The 15,468-nt window shown below is 43.3% G+C and overlaps 1 protein-coding gene across 1 annotated transcript in view; it reads right to left on the minus strand.

Moving 5' to 3' along the window:
• Window positions 1-15,468, minus strand: part of LOC311139521 (ras/Rap GTPase-activating protein SynGAP-like) — a gene marked incomplete at its 3' end in the record, with an annotated part of 95,899 nt that overhangs the window by 35,310 nt on the left and 45,121 nt on the right. Inside the window, exons 3-8 of the mRNA XM_084174408.1 lie at window positions 14,530-14,624; window positions 12,899-13,020; window positions 3,163-3,316; window positions 2,484-2,582; window positions 1,082-1,321; window positions 512-841 (exon numbers count right to left, since the gene is read on the minus strand). Coding sequence (XP_084030534.1) covers window positions 512-841; window positions 1,082-1,321; window positions 2,484-2,582; window positions 3,163-3,316; window positions 12,899-13,020; window positions 14,530-14,624 — 1,040 coding nt within the window. The remainder of the gene's footprint in view (window positions 1-511; window positions 842-1,081; window positions 1,322-2,483; window positions 2,583-3,162; window positions 3,317-12,898; window positions 13,021-14,529; window positions 14,625-15,468) is intronic.

A 15,468-nucleotide genomic window follows, 5' to 3' on the forward strand; every position in this document is an offset into this window, starting at 1 on the left:
AGATATTCCATAAAGAAATCAGCCGTTTCCAGCTACAATAGCCATTTACAACATTAACAATGTCTACACTGTATTTCTGATCAACTTGATGTTATTTTAATGGACCACAAAATTGCTTTTCTTTCGAAAACAAGGACTTTCCTAAGTGACCCCAAACTTTTGAACGGTAGTGTATATACGTGTTTGTTTTGGGCTTCGTCCCCATCGTTGTTCATGACATACCTTGTGTTGGGTGGAGAAAATGAAACCCCTATTATGTATTCCTGCGTCTGTCTCCAAATCATTAATCAGCGTGACAGCATGGCGATTTGAGGTGGTTGAATTTATAAACGGTGCATACATTCTCACTATAATGTACTCATATTCCATCAATATTATGTTATCAAATCAAAAACAACATTTATTTGGCATATTCACAGGATACAGTGGGGTGTATACGGGAATATGACCTTGCATTGTACCGTGCACTATTGAAGTAACAATTTGTTTAATGTTTCATGCCAATACTTACCTTTGCTTTCCCCGTGCTCTGTAATATGTGGACCAGCGCACAGGCCACCTCCTCTTTACTCTTCACGCTCAGTAGAGGCTCCAGCACCGCACACAGAGTCCGGTAGTTATTGGTGACATACTCCGCAAACTCCTTGTACAGCTCCATGGGCAGGATGCTCATGGTCTGGTAGCGGGACTTGAGGCGTAGGGAGGCATTGATGATCTTGCCCCCTGCTTGCCCCTTGGCCAGGACGCTAGGCTGGATGACGGGGTACCACTGCTCCACAAACTGTCGGCCCGTGATGCTGGAGATAGGGATACTGACCAGTCCCAGGTATGTGCTCTTTTCCTGATAGAAGAGGGGAAATAAGGCATAAGTGGGATTTTGTGGTCAAGAGTTATGGGGCCTGGGCCATTAAGAAAGAGGACAAAAAGAGGATAGTAATGTAACTAAAGTATATTTATCCATCTTAATCATTGGGCAAGCTGCTATCATTAAAACCCAGCAGTGCTTTAACCAGTCTACAAGAATGTAATTTCAACCAGTTTTATCCAGTTTTGCACACTGGTGAGAGAGTTGTCCCTTCACCTTGCGTCTCTTCTTGTCAGTCTCCTTGTAGAGATGAAGGCGTAGGTTGCGGACGGCTGGCAAGTTGTTGAACTCAAAGTGCTCGCCCCAGAACACGGTGTCAGTCCGGGGCTTGCTGGTGGTGCGTGCGTAAAGCATGTCGTCCAGACAAAGTTCGCAGTAGTAACGCTTCTTGGCCGGAAGCTCCCGCGCCTCGATGATCCAGAGTTTCAGCACGTTGTCCACCCTCCGACTGTTGTCCTGAAGAGGGGCAAAGAAAGGGTGGCAAAAGGACAAGGCAGAACAGGGAGGAAAGAAAACCAAAGGGAAAAAGAAAGCCAAAGAGAGAGGGGTTGAGTGGGTTAAGAACAATATGCACACATACGGATGGCGATACATGAGATAATACATGTGTACTGGAGGCATGAGAGACAGAAAGTGGATGTGTGATTGGTAATGTTGCAGCAGAGAGCTGCATTTTCTGAACATGATTACAAAGAGCCAACTATATCTGAAATCCCAATGGGAGGAGAGTGTGCTGTGCAGATTGCAAAGAGTGATGCTTTAGTCAGAGGTGAGTCATTTCAACTAGTCTGAAATGCCACTGGATCGCTCGGCCCCGGCTAAGCTCAGCTCTTAATACCGAATTTAGATTGCTAAGTATATCAGCAATTTTCCAAAGTTGTTAGTTCTTAAGTACTCCATAGTATGCCGCCTGACAATCAATTTCAACCGTTCATAATGAATTTCAATAGGAAGAAGAATCAAGAGCGTCTGTCTGCCCAGCGATGGTTACGAAACTTAATGAACATCCTGGTCTCTATCGACATCGCACCTCGTCTTATCTCTCACATCATGTATATGGCTGGAGATTCATGACGGTGCTGAGGATATTTCGGAGCCCCCGTGTCAAGTCCTTGGAGCCCCGTGATTCAGCCAGGAACCCTGCAGTCACAGCATCTGGATGAGTCAATCCACTCAGGCTGATGTTTCCTCTCCGTTTGCCTTAATACTGCAGCTCCCTAGCTGCCATCAAGAGCAGTTATCTGTCTCGCGCATGTTTCCCCTTTTTGATAAGAGAGAGGGGGGGGGGGGGGGGGGGGGCTTTTACGCAGACCTAGGGGATCAAGCTGAGCTGAAATTAGAAGATCTGTTTTAATCAACCGCATCTAAAGTGCTGAGTTTGCTTCTTCTTAGTTCTTTATTTTACTCGGATGATAGAGTGTAGAAGTGCTGTGTTTTAATATGTACTGTATTTGATGAATGTACATTACAGATATAGACAAACAGAGAGCAAATGGAGGTTACAGTACACAAAATGAGGAAATGCTCATATTGAAACAGACATATTGAAGACAGGGGAGAAGGAGAGAAGCACTGACAGACAGAGAAGTAACTTAATTTCTCGTCCTTGTTTCCCCACCTTGTTGGGTTTGACAGCTCTCTGAAGATTCTCGATCCATTTGTCTCTCTCTGCACCCGAGCGACATGCAAAGCACTTGGTTCCCGAAGCCGTAGTCACCTGAGGTTACCAACGGTAACATCAACAGCCACAACCATTAGCAACTTGGGAGAAGATGACAAGTGGCATAACAACGTCCTTTAATCATAGAGACTTGTGTCATGTACACGTCGGCTATGGGAAAGTGAACCATGCAGTGAAAGCCGTTTTCACAACAAATTTCTGTGACAAATCAACTTGGGACATGAGCTCATTTCGAGCTGCTTGTTGGCTTTCTCTTTGATATCTTTTCCACAGATAACAAGATTTTAAAATCACAGCCTTATTCAATAAATCCTTATGTTGATGCCAATGGAGAGACTTCTACCCAACATTAGTAGTATTAGTAACAATAGTAGACAGACCTGGGTTCAAATTCTATTTGAAATCTTTCAGATACTTTTAGTGTTTGCTTTAGCCTGCCTGGAGTGGCAGATGGGTGGGATTTTAACTTTCTCTTATTCTATTGGTTCCATTGCAACAGGCAAGCTCAATCAAGCCCAGCAAAATTATTTGAAACGATTTCAAATAGTATTTGAACCCAGGTTTAATTAGTAGCGCTATCTGTGTTTATTGTGTGTGTGTGTCGTGTCAGCCTCACCTCGAAGCAGTACTCCTGTCCCAGGATGCTGGAGTGGACAGGCTTGATGATGGCGTCCTCGTCCAGGGTGAGGTCCAGCGCCTCGGCCGCGCTGCTGGGAGACAGCAAGGACTCATGGGAGTGGGACTCTTTGAAGCTCTGCATCAGGCGCGTTCTGGGTGGGGAGCAGAGACACAGTGAGAGGAGCAGAGTGAGTCCTATACATTACATTACACAGCATCAAGGATACAGTACACAGCATTCTGAACTGTGGTTATAAAGGGTAACTCTCCCACAGCCAAACAGCTACATATAATATACTTATATAATATGAATATACGTATGTAATATACTTACTATACATATAGCATGTCTGAATCAAATCAGAATGTATTTGTGATAACTTTGCGAGACGGATTCCTGCGATGGGGGATTATAGTCTGATATCATTATTTGCGTCCGTATTCTCATGTGCTCATTCAACAGCTATCTTAGACCACTTATTTCTGTTCCCTAACGATCATACTGTACATTAAACCACATTTGAGGTAGAAAAAACATTACCAATACTAAGCAGGTCTTGATGTTGAAAGAATGGCGATGGAGGGAATAGCGGCTGTTTTACGGGCTCCTGACCAATTGTAAAAAAATATTGGAGCTGATCTTAAATGTGTTGGTACATAATGTTTCCTCCATCGTTTCCTATGACCGAAAAGAGCTTCTGGACATCAAAACAGCTATCACCAACTTCGATTTTGGACGAGGACTTCTACTTCAATGAGTCGGAGGTGAAAGACATATTGATTATCCCAGACCAGGCCCAAATCCCCGACGCTCGAAGAATGAGGAGACGGCACTTTAGAGGCCAGCGTGCAGGATACCTGACGAGACTACGGCGGAGATTGGATAAATCACTGGAGAATAAACTGGATGAGGTCCGTTCGAGACTATCCTACCATCGTAGACTATAGATAAGGAGGGCCGAGCACTTCTCCATCTACATCGACGGTGCTGTAGTGGAGCAGGTTGACAGCTTCAAGTTCCTCTGTGTCCACATCACTAAGGAATTATCATGGTCCACACACACCAACACAGTCATGAAGAGGGCAAGACAATGCCTCTTCCCCCTCAGGAGGCTGAAAAGATTTGGCATGGGCACTCAGATCCTCAAAATATATAGTTATACAGCTGTGCCATTGAGAGCATCTTGACTGGCTGCATCACCGCTTGCTATGGCAACTGCTTGACATCTAACCGCAAGGCGCTACAGAGGGTAGTGCGTAGGGCCCAGTACATCACTGGGGCCGAGCTCCCTGCCATCCAGGACCTCTATACCAGGGGGTGTCAGTGGAAGGCCCTAAAAATTGTCAAAGACTCCAGCCACCCAAGTCATGGACTGTTCTCTCTGCTATCGCACGGCAAAGCAGTACCGATGCACCAAGTCTGGAACCAACAGGACCCTAAACAGCTTCTACCCCCATGCCATAAGACTGCTAAATAGTTAGTCTGTGTAGCTATTGGTTAACTATTTAACTATCTGCATTGACCCTTTTTTGCATCTCTTTGACTCATCACATATGCTGCTGTTACTGTTTATTTTCTATCCTGTTACCTAGTCACTTTATCCCTACCTACTGTATATGTACATATCTACATCATAGTCCTGCACATTGACTCAGTACTGGTACCCCGTGTATATAGCCAAGTTATTGTTACTGATTGTGTATGTTTCTATTATTTATAAAAAAAATTCTCTCTGCATTTTTTGGGAAGGGCCCGTAAGTAAGCATTTCACTGTTAGTCTATACCTGTTGTTTACAAAGCATGTGATAAATACAATTTGATTTGATTTGATTTGATTTGGGGGGATGATTAAGTCAACAAAGCAACTGGCACCATATGGCCCCAAAAAAATGCAACCACTGTCAATATTTTCCATTTGAATGTTGGTATATACTTCTTCAACTAAAGGGACTACCCACTGTTTATAGCTCCCTACAATCTCACTAACAAATCTAACCGTGGAGTTTTTCTAAGCTACACTTGAGCATATCTGATTCTGAAAAGTTGAGAAACAGCACGCAACCATTCTGCTTTTCATGCCAAAGGATTCCGTCTGTACTCATACATTCTGTGTTCTCTGACCTTGAAAAGAGGTCACATCAAAAAACAATGTGCTGCTAGTCTCACTATGGGTCTAATTGTCATCTAAAGAAGTCAACACATTAGCATTCAATTAGAGTTTCACTGGATTACATTAGATTTCAGCATAGCATAATGACAATAGTGTTATCATGATATTTCTTGGACAACAAAGCTATGTTTCTATTGACAGCCATACATGCATAAGGCACAAAGCAACACGTGGATAGAATTGTCTCTGACGCTTGCCCACCATACCCGCCCACATTCACTTATACATATACACAGACACACATACAGACGAACACACACACACACACCGATTATGCCACAATACCACTGAACTGAAGAAACAGATACAGAATGACACAAAGGGAATGTCAGAGACCACAACAGAGACCACAACACAGACCACAACACAGACCACAACACAGAAAAAGCTGAGAAAAAAAAGAAACTGTCTCCCTACTATGATGTCCCTGATGCGTCCAGCTCTCTCGCGTTCTCCCTGTGCCACTGTTTTTGTGTACATTCACTCATAATGTGCATCAGAACATTGAATACTTACAGTGGAGTGGGAAAGAGAGGCAGAGAGGGAGAGAGAGAGAAAGATAGGAGAGAGATGTGGAGGGAGAGATAAAAATAGACCCAAAGAAATGAGTCAGAATGAGAGAAATAAAGGACAGTGGGGGAGGTCGAGAAAGGGAGGGCGAGAGTGTGAGAGAGACAGAGGGAGAGAGAAGGAAAGGGGGAATACGGTGGGGGAGAAAACCTCTCAGAGGAAATCAAAGTTGTTATGTAAACTGTTGGTACTTTAGAGAAGAAGGGAGTGACAGGGCAGATGAGAAAACAGAGAGAGAGACAAAGAGAGATAGAGATGTTAGAAGAGGAGACACAAGAGGACACAAATAAATGAACGCAAGTTGCACTGAAACACAGCTAAGCCACACTGGAAAAAAGTCCATCCCCCAAAACGCACTTTCTACCAACATTCTTCGTACCCAAGATGCAGGCAGGTGTTTCAAAAACAACAGAGAGTATCTAAAAAGTGAAAACTGCCCCAGCAACTACACCTCAAGCAACTTATCCAACGTAACAACACAAAATATGTAGAAAGTCACCCTAATGTATTCATATAGGGGGCTAAATACCAGCAAATGACCAAAACAACCCACACATCTCCATTACCTACAGTAAGCCAGGAGACTACCAAAAGCCAACTGTGTTTGAACTAAGGCCTTTGAAAAGGAAATCAGTCATTGATGCTTTGAAGACCATCTCCCTGGCGAAACATGACGGACTTCAGAAGCTGCTTGACCTGTCTTTCTGTGTATCCTCAGACTTAACCATCCATGGGTGAAATACGTCCCGATCTCTTCAATGAATAAATCATGAAAAGAACAGCTCCTCGACCGCACTTAAGCCCTTTCAAGATCCAAATGACCTCTTCTACACAGGTCAACTTGGAGTAGCTATAGCACCAATGTCATGTCACTGATTTGCCATTGTTTATTTAGCTAGCTACTGGCACTATCATGCTGACAGATTTGCATAAAATCCATATGTTGTTTTAAATTTATTCAGATGTTTTCTATTTATCCTTTCTATGCTTCAAAACTTGCTTCCATGCACATACAGTAAAAAGCCTGTGCAGATAAAAAGCAATGGATTAGTCCCCAGACTGCAAACTCTTATCTAAATCAGGTGCATTTTAACCAGGTCTGACGACAATTAGATAGGAGTTGGATCTACAGTCAAACTGCTGTATTTTGTATTTGTATTTATTATGGATCCCCATTACTCTTCCTGGGGTCCAGCAAAATTAAGGCAGTTATACATTTTAAAAACATTACATTCATAACAGATTTCACAACATATTAAGTGCGTGCCCTCAGGTCTCTACACTACTACAGTGAGGGAAAAAAGTATTTGATCCCCTGCTGATTTTGTACGTTTGCCCACTGACAAAGACATGATCAGTCTATAATTTTAATGGTAGGTTTATTTGAACAGTGAGAGACAGAATAACAACAAAAAAATCCAGAAAAACGCATGTCAAAAAAGTTCTAAATTGATTTGCATTTTAATGAGGGAAATAAGTATTTGACCCCTCTGCAAAACATGACTTAGTACTTGGTGGCAAAGCCCTTGTTGGCAATCACAGAGGTCAGATGTTTCTTGTAGTTGGCCACCAGGTTTGCACACATCTCAGGAGGGATTTTCTCCCACTCCTCTTTGCAGATCTTCTCCAAGTCATTAAGGTTTCGAGCCTGACGTTTGGCAACTCGAACCTTCAGCTCCCTCCACATATTTTCTATGGGATTAAGGTCTGGAGAACGGCTAGGCCACTCCAGGACCTTAATGTGCTTCTTCTTGAGCCACTCCTGGAGTGGCCTAGCCGTTCTCCAGACCTTAATCCAGACCTTAATCCCATAGAAAATATGGGTCATTGTCATGCTGGAATACCCATCCACGACCCATTTTCAATGCCCTGGCTGAGGGAAGGAGGTTCTCACCCATGATTTGACGGTACATGGCCCCGTCCATCGTCCCTTTGATGCGGTGAAGTTGTCCTGTCCCCTTAGCAGAAAAACACCCCCAAAGCATAATGTTTCCACCTCTATGTTTGACAGTGGGGATGGTGTTCTTGGGGTCATAGGCAGCATTCCTCATCCTCCAAACATGGCGAGTTGAGTTGATGCCAAAGAGCTCGATTTTGGTCTCATCTGACCACAACACTTTCACCCAGTTCTCCTCTGAATCATTCAGATGTTCATTGGCAAACTTCAGACAGGCCTGTATATGTGCTTTCTTGAGCAGGGGGACCATGCGGGCACTGCAGGATTTCAGTCCTTCACGGCGTAGTGTGTTACCAATTGTTTTCTTGGTGACTATGGTCCCAGCTGCCTTGAGATCATTGACAAGATCCTCCCGTATAGTTCTGGGCTGATTCCTCACCGTTCTCATGATCATTGCAACTCCACGAGGTGAGATCTTGCCTGGAGCCCCAGGCCGAGGGAGATTGACAGTGTTTTGTGTTTCTTCCATTTGCGAATAATCGCACCAACTGTTGTCACCTTCTCACCAAGCTGCTTGGCGATGGTCTTGTAGCCCATTCCAGCCTTGTGTAGGTCTACAATATTGTCCCTGACATCCTTGGAAAGCTCTTTGGTCTTGGCCATGGTGGAGAGTTTGGAATCTGATTGATTGCTTCTGTGGACAGGTGTCTTTTATACAGGTAACAAACTGAGATTAGGAGCACTCCCTTTAAGAGTGTGTTCCTAATCTCAGCTCGTTACCTGTATAAAAGACACCTGGGAGCCAGAAATCTTTCTGATTGCGAGGGGGTCAAATACTTATTTCCCTCATTAAAATGCAAATCAATTTATAACATTTTTGACATGCTTTTTTCTGGATGTTTTTGTTGTTATTCTGTCTCTCACTGTTCAAATAAACCTACCATAAAAATTATAGACTGATCATTTCTTTGTCAGTGGGCAAACTTACAAAATCAGCAGGGGATCAAATACTTGTTCTCCCCACTGTATCTATAACACAAAATCCATGTGTACATGTGTGTATAGTGCGTATGTTATCGTGTGTTTGTATACATGTGTCTATGTGTGTGTTGCTTCACAGTCCCCACTGATCCATAAAGTGTATTTTTATCTGTTTTTTAAATCTAATTTTACTGCTGGCATGAGTTACTTTATGTGGAATAGAGTTCCATGTAGTCATGGCTCTATGTAGTACTGTGTGCCTCCCATAGTCTGTTCTTGACTTGGGGACTATTACATTTACATTTAAGTCATTTAGCAGACGCTCTTATCCAGAGCGACTTACAGTTAGTGCATACATTACTTAATAAAAAAAAATATGCATGGGTGTCCGAGCTGTGTGCCAGTAGTTCAAACAGACAGCTTGGTTCATTCAACATGTCAATACCACTCAATAATACAAGTAGTGATGAAGTCAATCTCTCCTCCGCTTTGAGCCAGGAGAGATTGACATGCATATTATTAATGTTGCTCTCTGTGTACATCCAAGGGCCAGCTGTGCTGCCCTGTTCTGTGCCAACTGCAATTTTCCTAAGTGCCTCTTTGTGGCACCTGACCACACGACTGAACAGTAGTCCAGGTGCGACAAAACTAGGGACTGTAGGACCTGCCTTGTTGATAGTGCTGTTAAGAATGCAGAGCAGCGCTTTATTATAGAAATACTTCTCCCCATCCTAGCTACTGTTGTATAAATAGGTTTTGACCATGAGAGTTTACAATCCAGAGTTACTCCAAGCAATTTAGTCTCCTCAACTTGCTCATTTTCCACATTACTCATTGCAAGATTTAGTTGAGGTTTAGGGTTTAGTAAATTATTTGTCCCAAATACAATGCTTTTAGTTTTTGAAATATTTAGGACTAACTTATTCCTTGCCACCCATTCTGAAACTAACTGCAGCTCTTTACTCAAAGCCAGTGGCATGTCATTAGTAAAGATTGAAAAAAGTAAGGGGCCTAGATAGCTGCCCTGGGGAATTCCTGATTCTACCTGGATTTTGTTGGAGAGGCTTCCATTAAATAACACCCTATGTGTTATGATAGACAGGTAACTCTTTATCCACAATATAGCAGGGGGGGTAAAGCTAAAACACATACATTTATCCAGCAACAGACTATGATTGATAATGTCAAAATCCGCACTGAAGTCTAACAAAACAGCCCCCACAATCTTTTTATCATAAATTTCTCTCAGCCAATCATCAGTCATTTGTGTAAGTGCTTGTTGAATGTCCTTCCCTATAAGCGTGCTGAAAGTCTGTTGTCAATTTGTTTACTGTGAAATAGCATTTTATTTGGTCAAACACAATTTTTTCCAAAAGTTTACTAAGGGTTGGTAACAGGCTGATTGGTTGGCTATTTGAGCCAGTTAAGGGGGCTTTACTATTCTTAGGTAGGGGAATAAATGTTGCTTCCCTCCAGGCCTGAGGGCACTCACTTTCAAGTAGGCTTAAATTGAAGATATGGCAAATAGGAGTGGCAATATCATCCGCTATTATCCTCAGTAATTTTCCATCCAAGTTGTCAGACCCCAGTGGCTTGTCATTGTTGATCAACAAAAATATCAGCTCATCCACACTTACTTTACGGAATTCTAAATTACAATTCTTGTCTTTCATAATTTGGTCAGATATACTTGGATGTGTAGTGTCAGCGTTTGTTGCTGGCATGTCATGCCTAAGTTTGCTAATCTTGCCAAGAAAAAAATTCTTAAAGTAGTTGGCAATATCAGTGGGTTTTATGATGAATGAGCTATCTGATTCAATGAATGATGGAGCGGAGTTTGCCTTTTTGCCCAAAATTTCATTTAAGGTGCTCCAAAGCTTTTTACTATCATTCTTTATGTAATTTATCTTTGTTTCATAGTGTAGTTTCTTCTTCTTTTTATTCAGTTTAGTCACATGATTTCTCAATTTGCCAATCGGTTGCCAGACCTATTTGCCATCTCTTTTGCCTCATCCCCCTCAACCATACCATTTTTCAATTCCTCATCAATCCATGGGAATTTAACAGTTTTTAGAGTCATTTTCTTAATGGGTGCATGCTTATTAGTAACTGGGATAAGGAATTTCATAAATGTGTCAAGTGCATCTTCTGGTTGCTCGTCATTACACACCACAGACCAAAAAATATTCTTCACATCAACAACATAGGAATCACTACAGAACTTCTTGTATGACCTCTTATACACAATATTAGGCCCAGCCTTTGGAACTTTGGTTTTCCTAGATATGGCTACTAAATTGTGATCACTACATCCGATGGATTTGGATACTGCTTTCAAACAAATTTCTGCAGCATTAGTAAAGATATGATTAATACATGTTGATGATTTCATTCCTGTACTGTTTATAACTACCCTGGTAGGTTGATTGATAACCTGAACCAGGTTGCAGGCACTAGTTACAGTTTGAAGCTTTCTCTTGAGTGGGCAGCCTGATGAAAGCCAGTCAATATTTAAATCACCCAGAAAGTATACCTCTCTATTGATATCACATATATTTTCAAGCATTTCACACATGTTATCCAGATATTGACTGTTAGCACTTGGTGGTCTATAGCAGCTTCCCACCAGAATGGGCTTTAGGTGAGGCAGGTGAACCTGTAGCCATATTACTTCAACAGTATTTAACATGAGATCCTCTCTAAGCTTTACAGGAATGTGGTTCTGAATATAGACCGCAACACCGCCCCCATTGGCATTTCTGTATTTTATGTAAATGTTATAACCTTGTATTGCTACCACTGTATCATCAAAGGTATTATCTAAGTGAGTTTCAGAGATTGTCAAAATGTCATCTGTTACTAGCAAATTATTGATTTCATGAACCTTGTTTCTTAAGCTACATATGTTAACGTGGGCTGTTCTTAACACTTTTCTGGGATGCTTTACTGGGAAGCTTAGCAGAGGTAGACATACTCAGGTTATTTTTATTAGTGCAGGGTGAGCTGCACACAGTGGACTTCCTACTACGGCACACCACCTCAGTGCTAACAGTATTACTCTGGTTCATAGGCATATGATTACTGCATACAATAGTTGTAGGATCAGCAGAGGCATTCCGGGCAGTAAGAGGGACATAAATTAGGTTATTTACATTGTGTCTTCCAATACCCCTAGGATAATGTACATTTGCTGAATCATTATGACAACTCAGCGACACAATGGTAGGGATTAAATGAGCTGGACTTGGGTCATTGATAAGTCATTGTCTCAACGCAGCCTTATAATGCTGTGAAAGGATCCAGGAACCCAAATGATTTGGGTGGATCCCATCCTCCTTATAAGACAAGCTTTGTTCCAGAAGGTATCAAAATTGTCGATAAATGTTACACGCACAGAGCTGCAATATTATCGTTGCCAGTTATGGAGGGCTAAAAGTCTGCTGAACCGTTCAATGCCAGGATTTAGGGAGGGCAGAGGGCCAGATATTATTCTGTAAATACAAGAATGGGAAATGTCTCCATGATACAGTCATGGAGAATTCATGGGTATGGTCCTGCAGTATTTATCCCTGCAGAGAAGACTACCCCTATTAGCATCATTAAATCATATGGCCAGTGTATAGGTATAATTCAAGATATATAGGTGTTATATAGTGTAGATATGTCCGTTCTGTGGCCATACGACTGCCTGATGGTTGCCATGGAGAGGTCAGGACTTTTTATTAAATCTTCCATTGGTATTCTCCATGTATTAACGAGTCATAAAAAATGTAGTATGTAAAATGGGAGTACAGCTGCACCGAAAGGGGCGGTTGTGAAACAAACACTTACTGTCAAGGCTTACTGGTTTCATTAAAGCTAGGAGGAATAGTAAAAGCATAGTACATACCAGATTGTCCTTGAAAGGTATCCAAAATAGACACAAGAAAGCACCTTTAAGAGTCCCACATACATGTGGACACACAGGTTGGAGTGTACACACACACTTACTTAAAAAGACAAGTTAAGTGCCTGCCTGACCTGCTCCGCACACAGAGAGAGAGAGCAGGGAACACACGCACACACTCACAGAAACACACACAGACACACACATAGACACACACAGAGACTCGTACCTGTCCTGGTCGGCACTACGGAAGCGGGGGAGGATCATGTGGCGGAAGCTGCTGGTGCGGTCCAGTTTGGGCTGACTCTTAGCCCTCTTGATAGAGCCCTTCAACCTTCTACTGAGGAAACTCTGAACAGGGCAGCAATGGAGAGAGTGAGGAGGAGGTGAAGAATGAGAAGGTGTGAAACAGGGATGAGAGAGGGGGAGAGGGAGAGAGGGAGGGTAGCAGGAAAGGAGATAGATCAAAGTTATAGAGAGGGAAAATAGGGTGGGTGTGAGTAAAGAAAGATGGACATTTCGGGCCCAAAATGGATTTGAAGAAATGGAGGACGTATGTGATTTAGTGAATGACAGATACATGAAGGGGGAGAGCAACAGAAAGATTTATTACACATTATATCAGTCATACAGCCACAGTTCAGAAGTAGTAGAATAGTGTAGTATCATCTGGTAACCAATAGTGGGTGGTGTTGTGCCATAAATATACCCATAATCCAACAGCATACACTGGACCTCAGTAAAAATAGGAGCTTCATATTGCGGTGCAGTTTGTCCTGTATGTGCTTCCATGCAACCATATTCCCCTGATTTTGATTAGCTGATTTAGTCAATATATAACACAGGTCTTAAATAACAGGCTGTGTGTTGACACTGTGTCTTTTAGAAGAAGTGCTGACAGAGAGAACAGGGCTTCAATAGTAGAATGAAAACCAATGAATGATGTCATTCTCCGCAACATACAGTATAGGGTTCCATATACGACTACTATACAGCCTATTCCTCTCAGAGTGAAAGGAGAGACATGCTGCTATTGTATCTGAATAACAGCCTCACAATGCTTTTTTGACAGTCTTACAATACTGAATCACCTCAATTCAGCTTCTCTCCATGTCTAACATCCACTCAGATATCAAACTGCACATTACACATCAACATTGAACACTACATTCTGGGAGGAATTTGTCTCAATCGAGACAAACCATTCACTTTTTTTTAGCTTTGTGTCACTGAAGTCTGTTTTAAAGAAGTGACTCAAGATTTGACTCATTTGCTGACCGTCACGGTAACCGACTGGTTGGAATAGATAAATCATTCTGGCTTGATTAGCCAGCCTGTCTGACACTTTTAAGCCTCATACAGTCAGAAGAACTGAATCACAGTGGTGGATCACATTTGGCACAGGGAACAGAAAACTCCATAGCATTTGGCAAAGGACGTAACATTAAGTTTAGGGGGGGTTTCTTCACCACATACAGAGACATCTGAGTCATGTACCTCGATGGGAGGCAGAGGTGCAATATGGCGTCCCGTCACTGGGCTGGAAGCGGCAACCCTCCAGTCCCCCGGCCAATTAGAAGAAGGGGGGGAGTGGGGGAGACTAAGAGAGAGGCAGGGGGAGAGGGGCAGCGAGCGAGGGAGAGGGGGAGTACCGACCCCTTTCTTGTAGCGTTGCTGAGGGCAGGAGTGGCCATGGGGGAGGGAGGGGGAGAGAGAGGGTGAGAGGGCGAGGGGGAGGGAGAAGGGGAAGGGAGGGGTTCCACTGGCCCTGCGACAGGTGTGCGGTGGGGAGTGGGAAGGGAGGGAGAGAGAGAGGGATGGGGGGAGCGAGCGAGGGCGGGAGGATGGAGGGGTACTCACGGATTGTCGGAAGGGTTGGGGGGGGGCAGTGGGAGGGATCTCCATGCTTGGCTGCTTCACGTTGGCTATGCTCTTCCGCCGGGCGCGAGCGTTCTCTGAGAGAGAGAGGGAAGAAGACAGGTAAGAGATAGAGAGAGAGAATCCAAAAGACAGGTGAGAGAGAGGATGAGCGAGAGAGAGAGAGAGAGAGAGAGAGAGAGAGAGAGAGAGAGAGAGAGAGAGAGAGAGAGAGAGAGAGAGAGAGAGAGAGAGAGAGCAAGAGAGGGCATGGACATGGCATGTGGTCAGGGGGGAGACGGGAGCGAAAGAGAGAAGATACACACAGTGCAGACATACGGTCAGGGGAGAGAGGAAAAGTGTAAGAAACTGACAAGTAAGGTGAAAAAACAGAAGGTGAAGTGAAGGTAGAGTGTGTACAAAAAAAGCAAGGGAGAGAGCAAGAGAGCGAGGTTAAGGGTGAGAGAAGCAATGTGATGATAATGTCCCATTCACCCTTATCTCCCTCATCCCTTACTTCTTCTCCTACCAGGAAAATGAAGGATGGAGATGGAGAGCTGCATGGGGAGGAAGTTGAAAGAGGAGGACAGAGGAGGGATGAGGTGAGTGAGTGAGTTGAAAGGGATGGGTTTTCTGCCTGGCCGTTCAACGAGGCAAACGTTCACAATCGTTGGGGGAGGGGAGAGAGGAGGAAGGGAGCAGGGGGAAACATTAACAAACAAAGCACCTATTGATCTCCGTCTGTGAGTCCCTAATGCAGTGAATTAGGCAGTAAGGGAATACACTCTGTACTATCCATGATGGATGGCAGAGGAGACCAGTGGACGGACAGTAGAGAAGATGCAGCACACAAGCCCACTCTAACACTGTACTCTCCATGATGGAAGGCAGAACACTCTGTACTATCCGTGATGGAAGGCAGAACAATCTGTATTATCCATG

This window comes from Coregonus lavaretus (assembly GCF_964263955.1).
Source record: "Coregonus lavaretus genome assembly, chromosome: 13".
Taxonomy (NCBI): Eukaryota; Metazoa; Chordata; class Actinopteri; order Salmoniformes; family Salmonidae; genus Coregonus; species Coregonus lavaretus.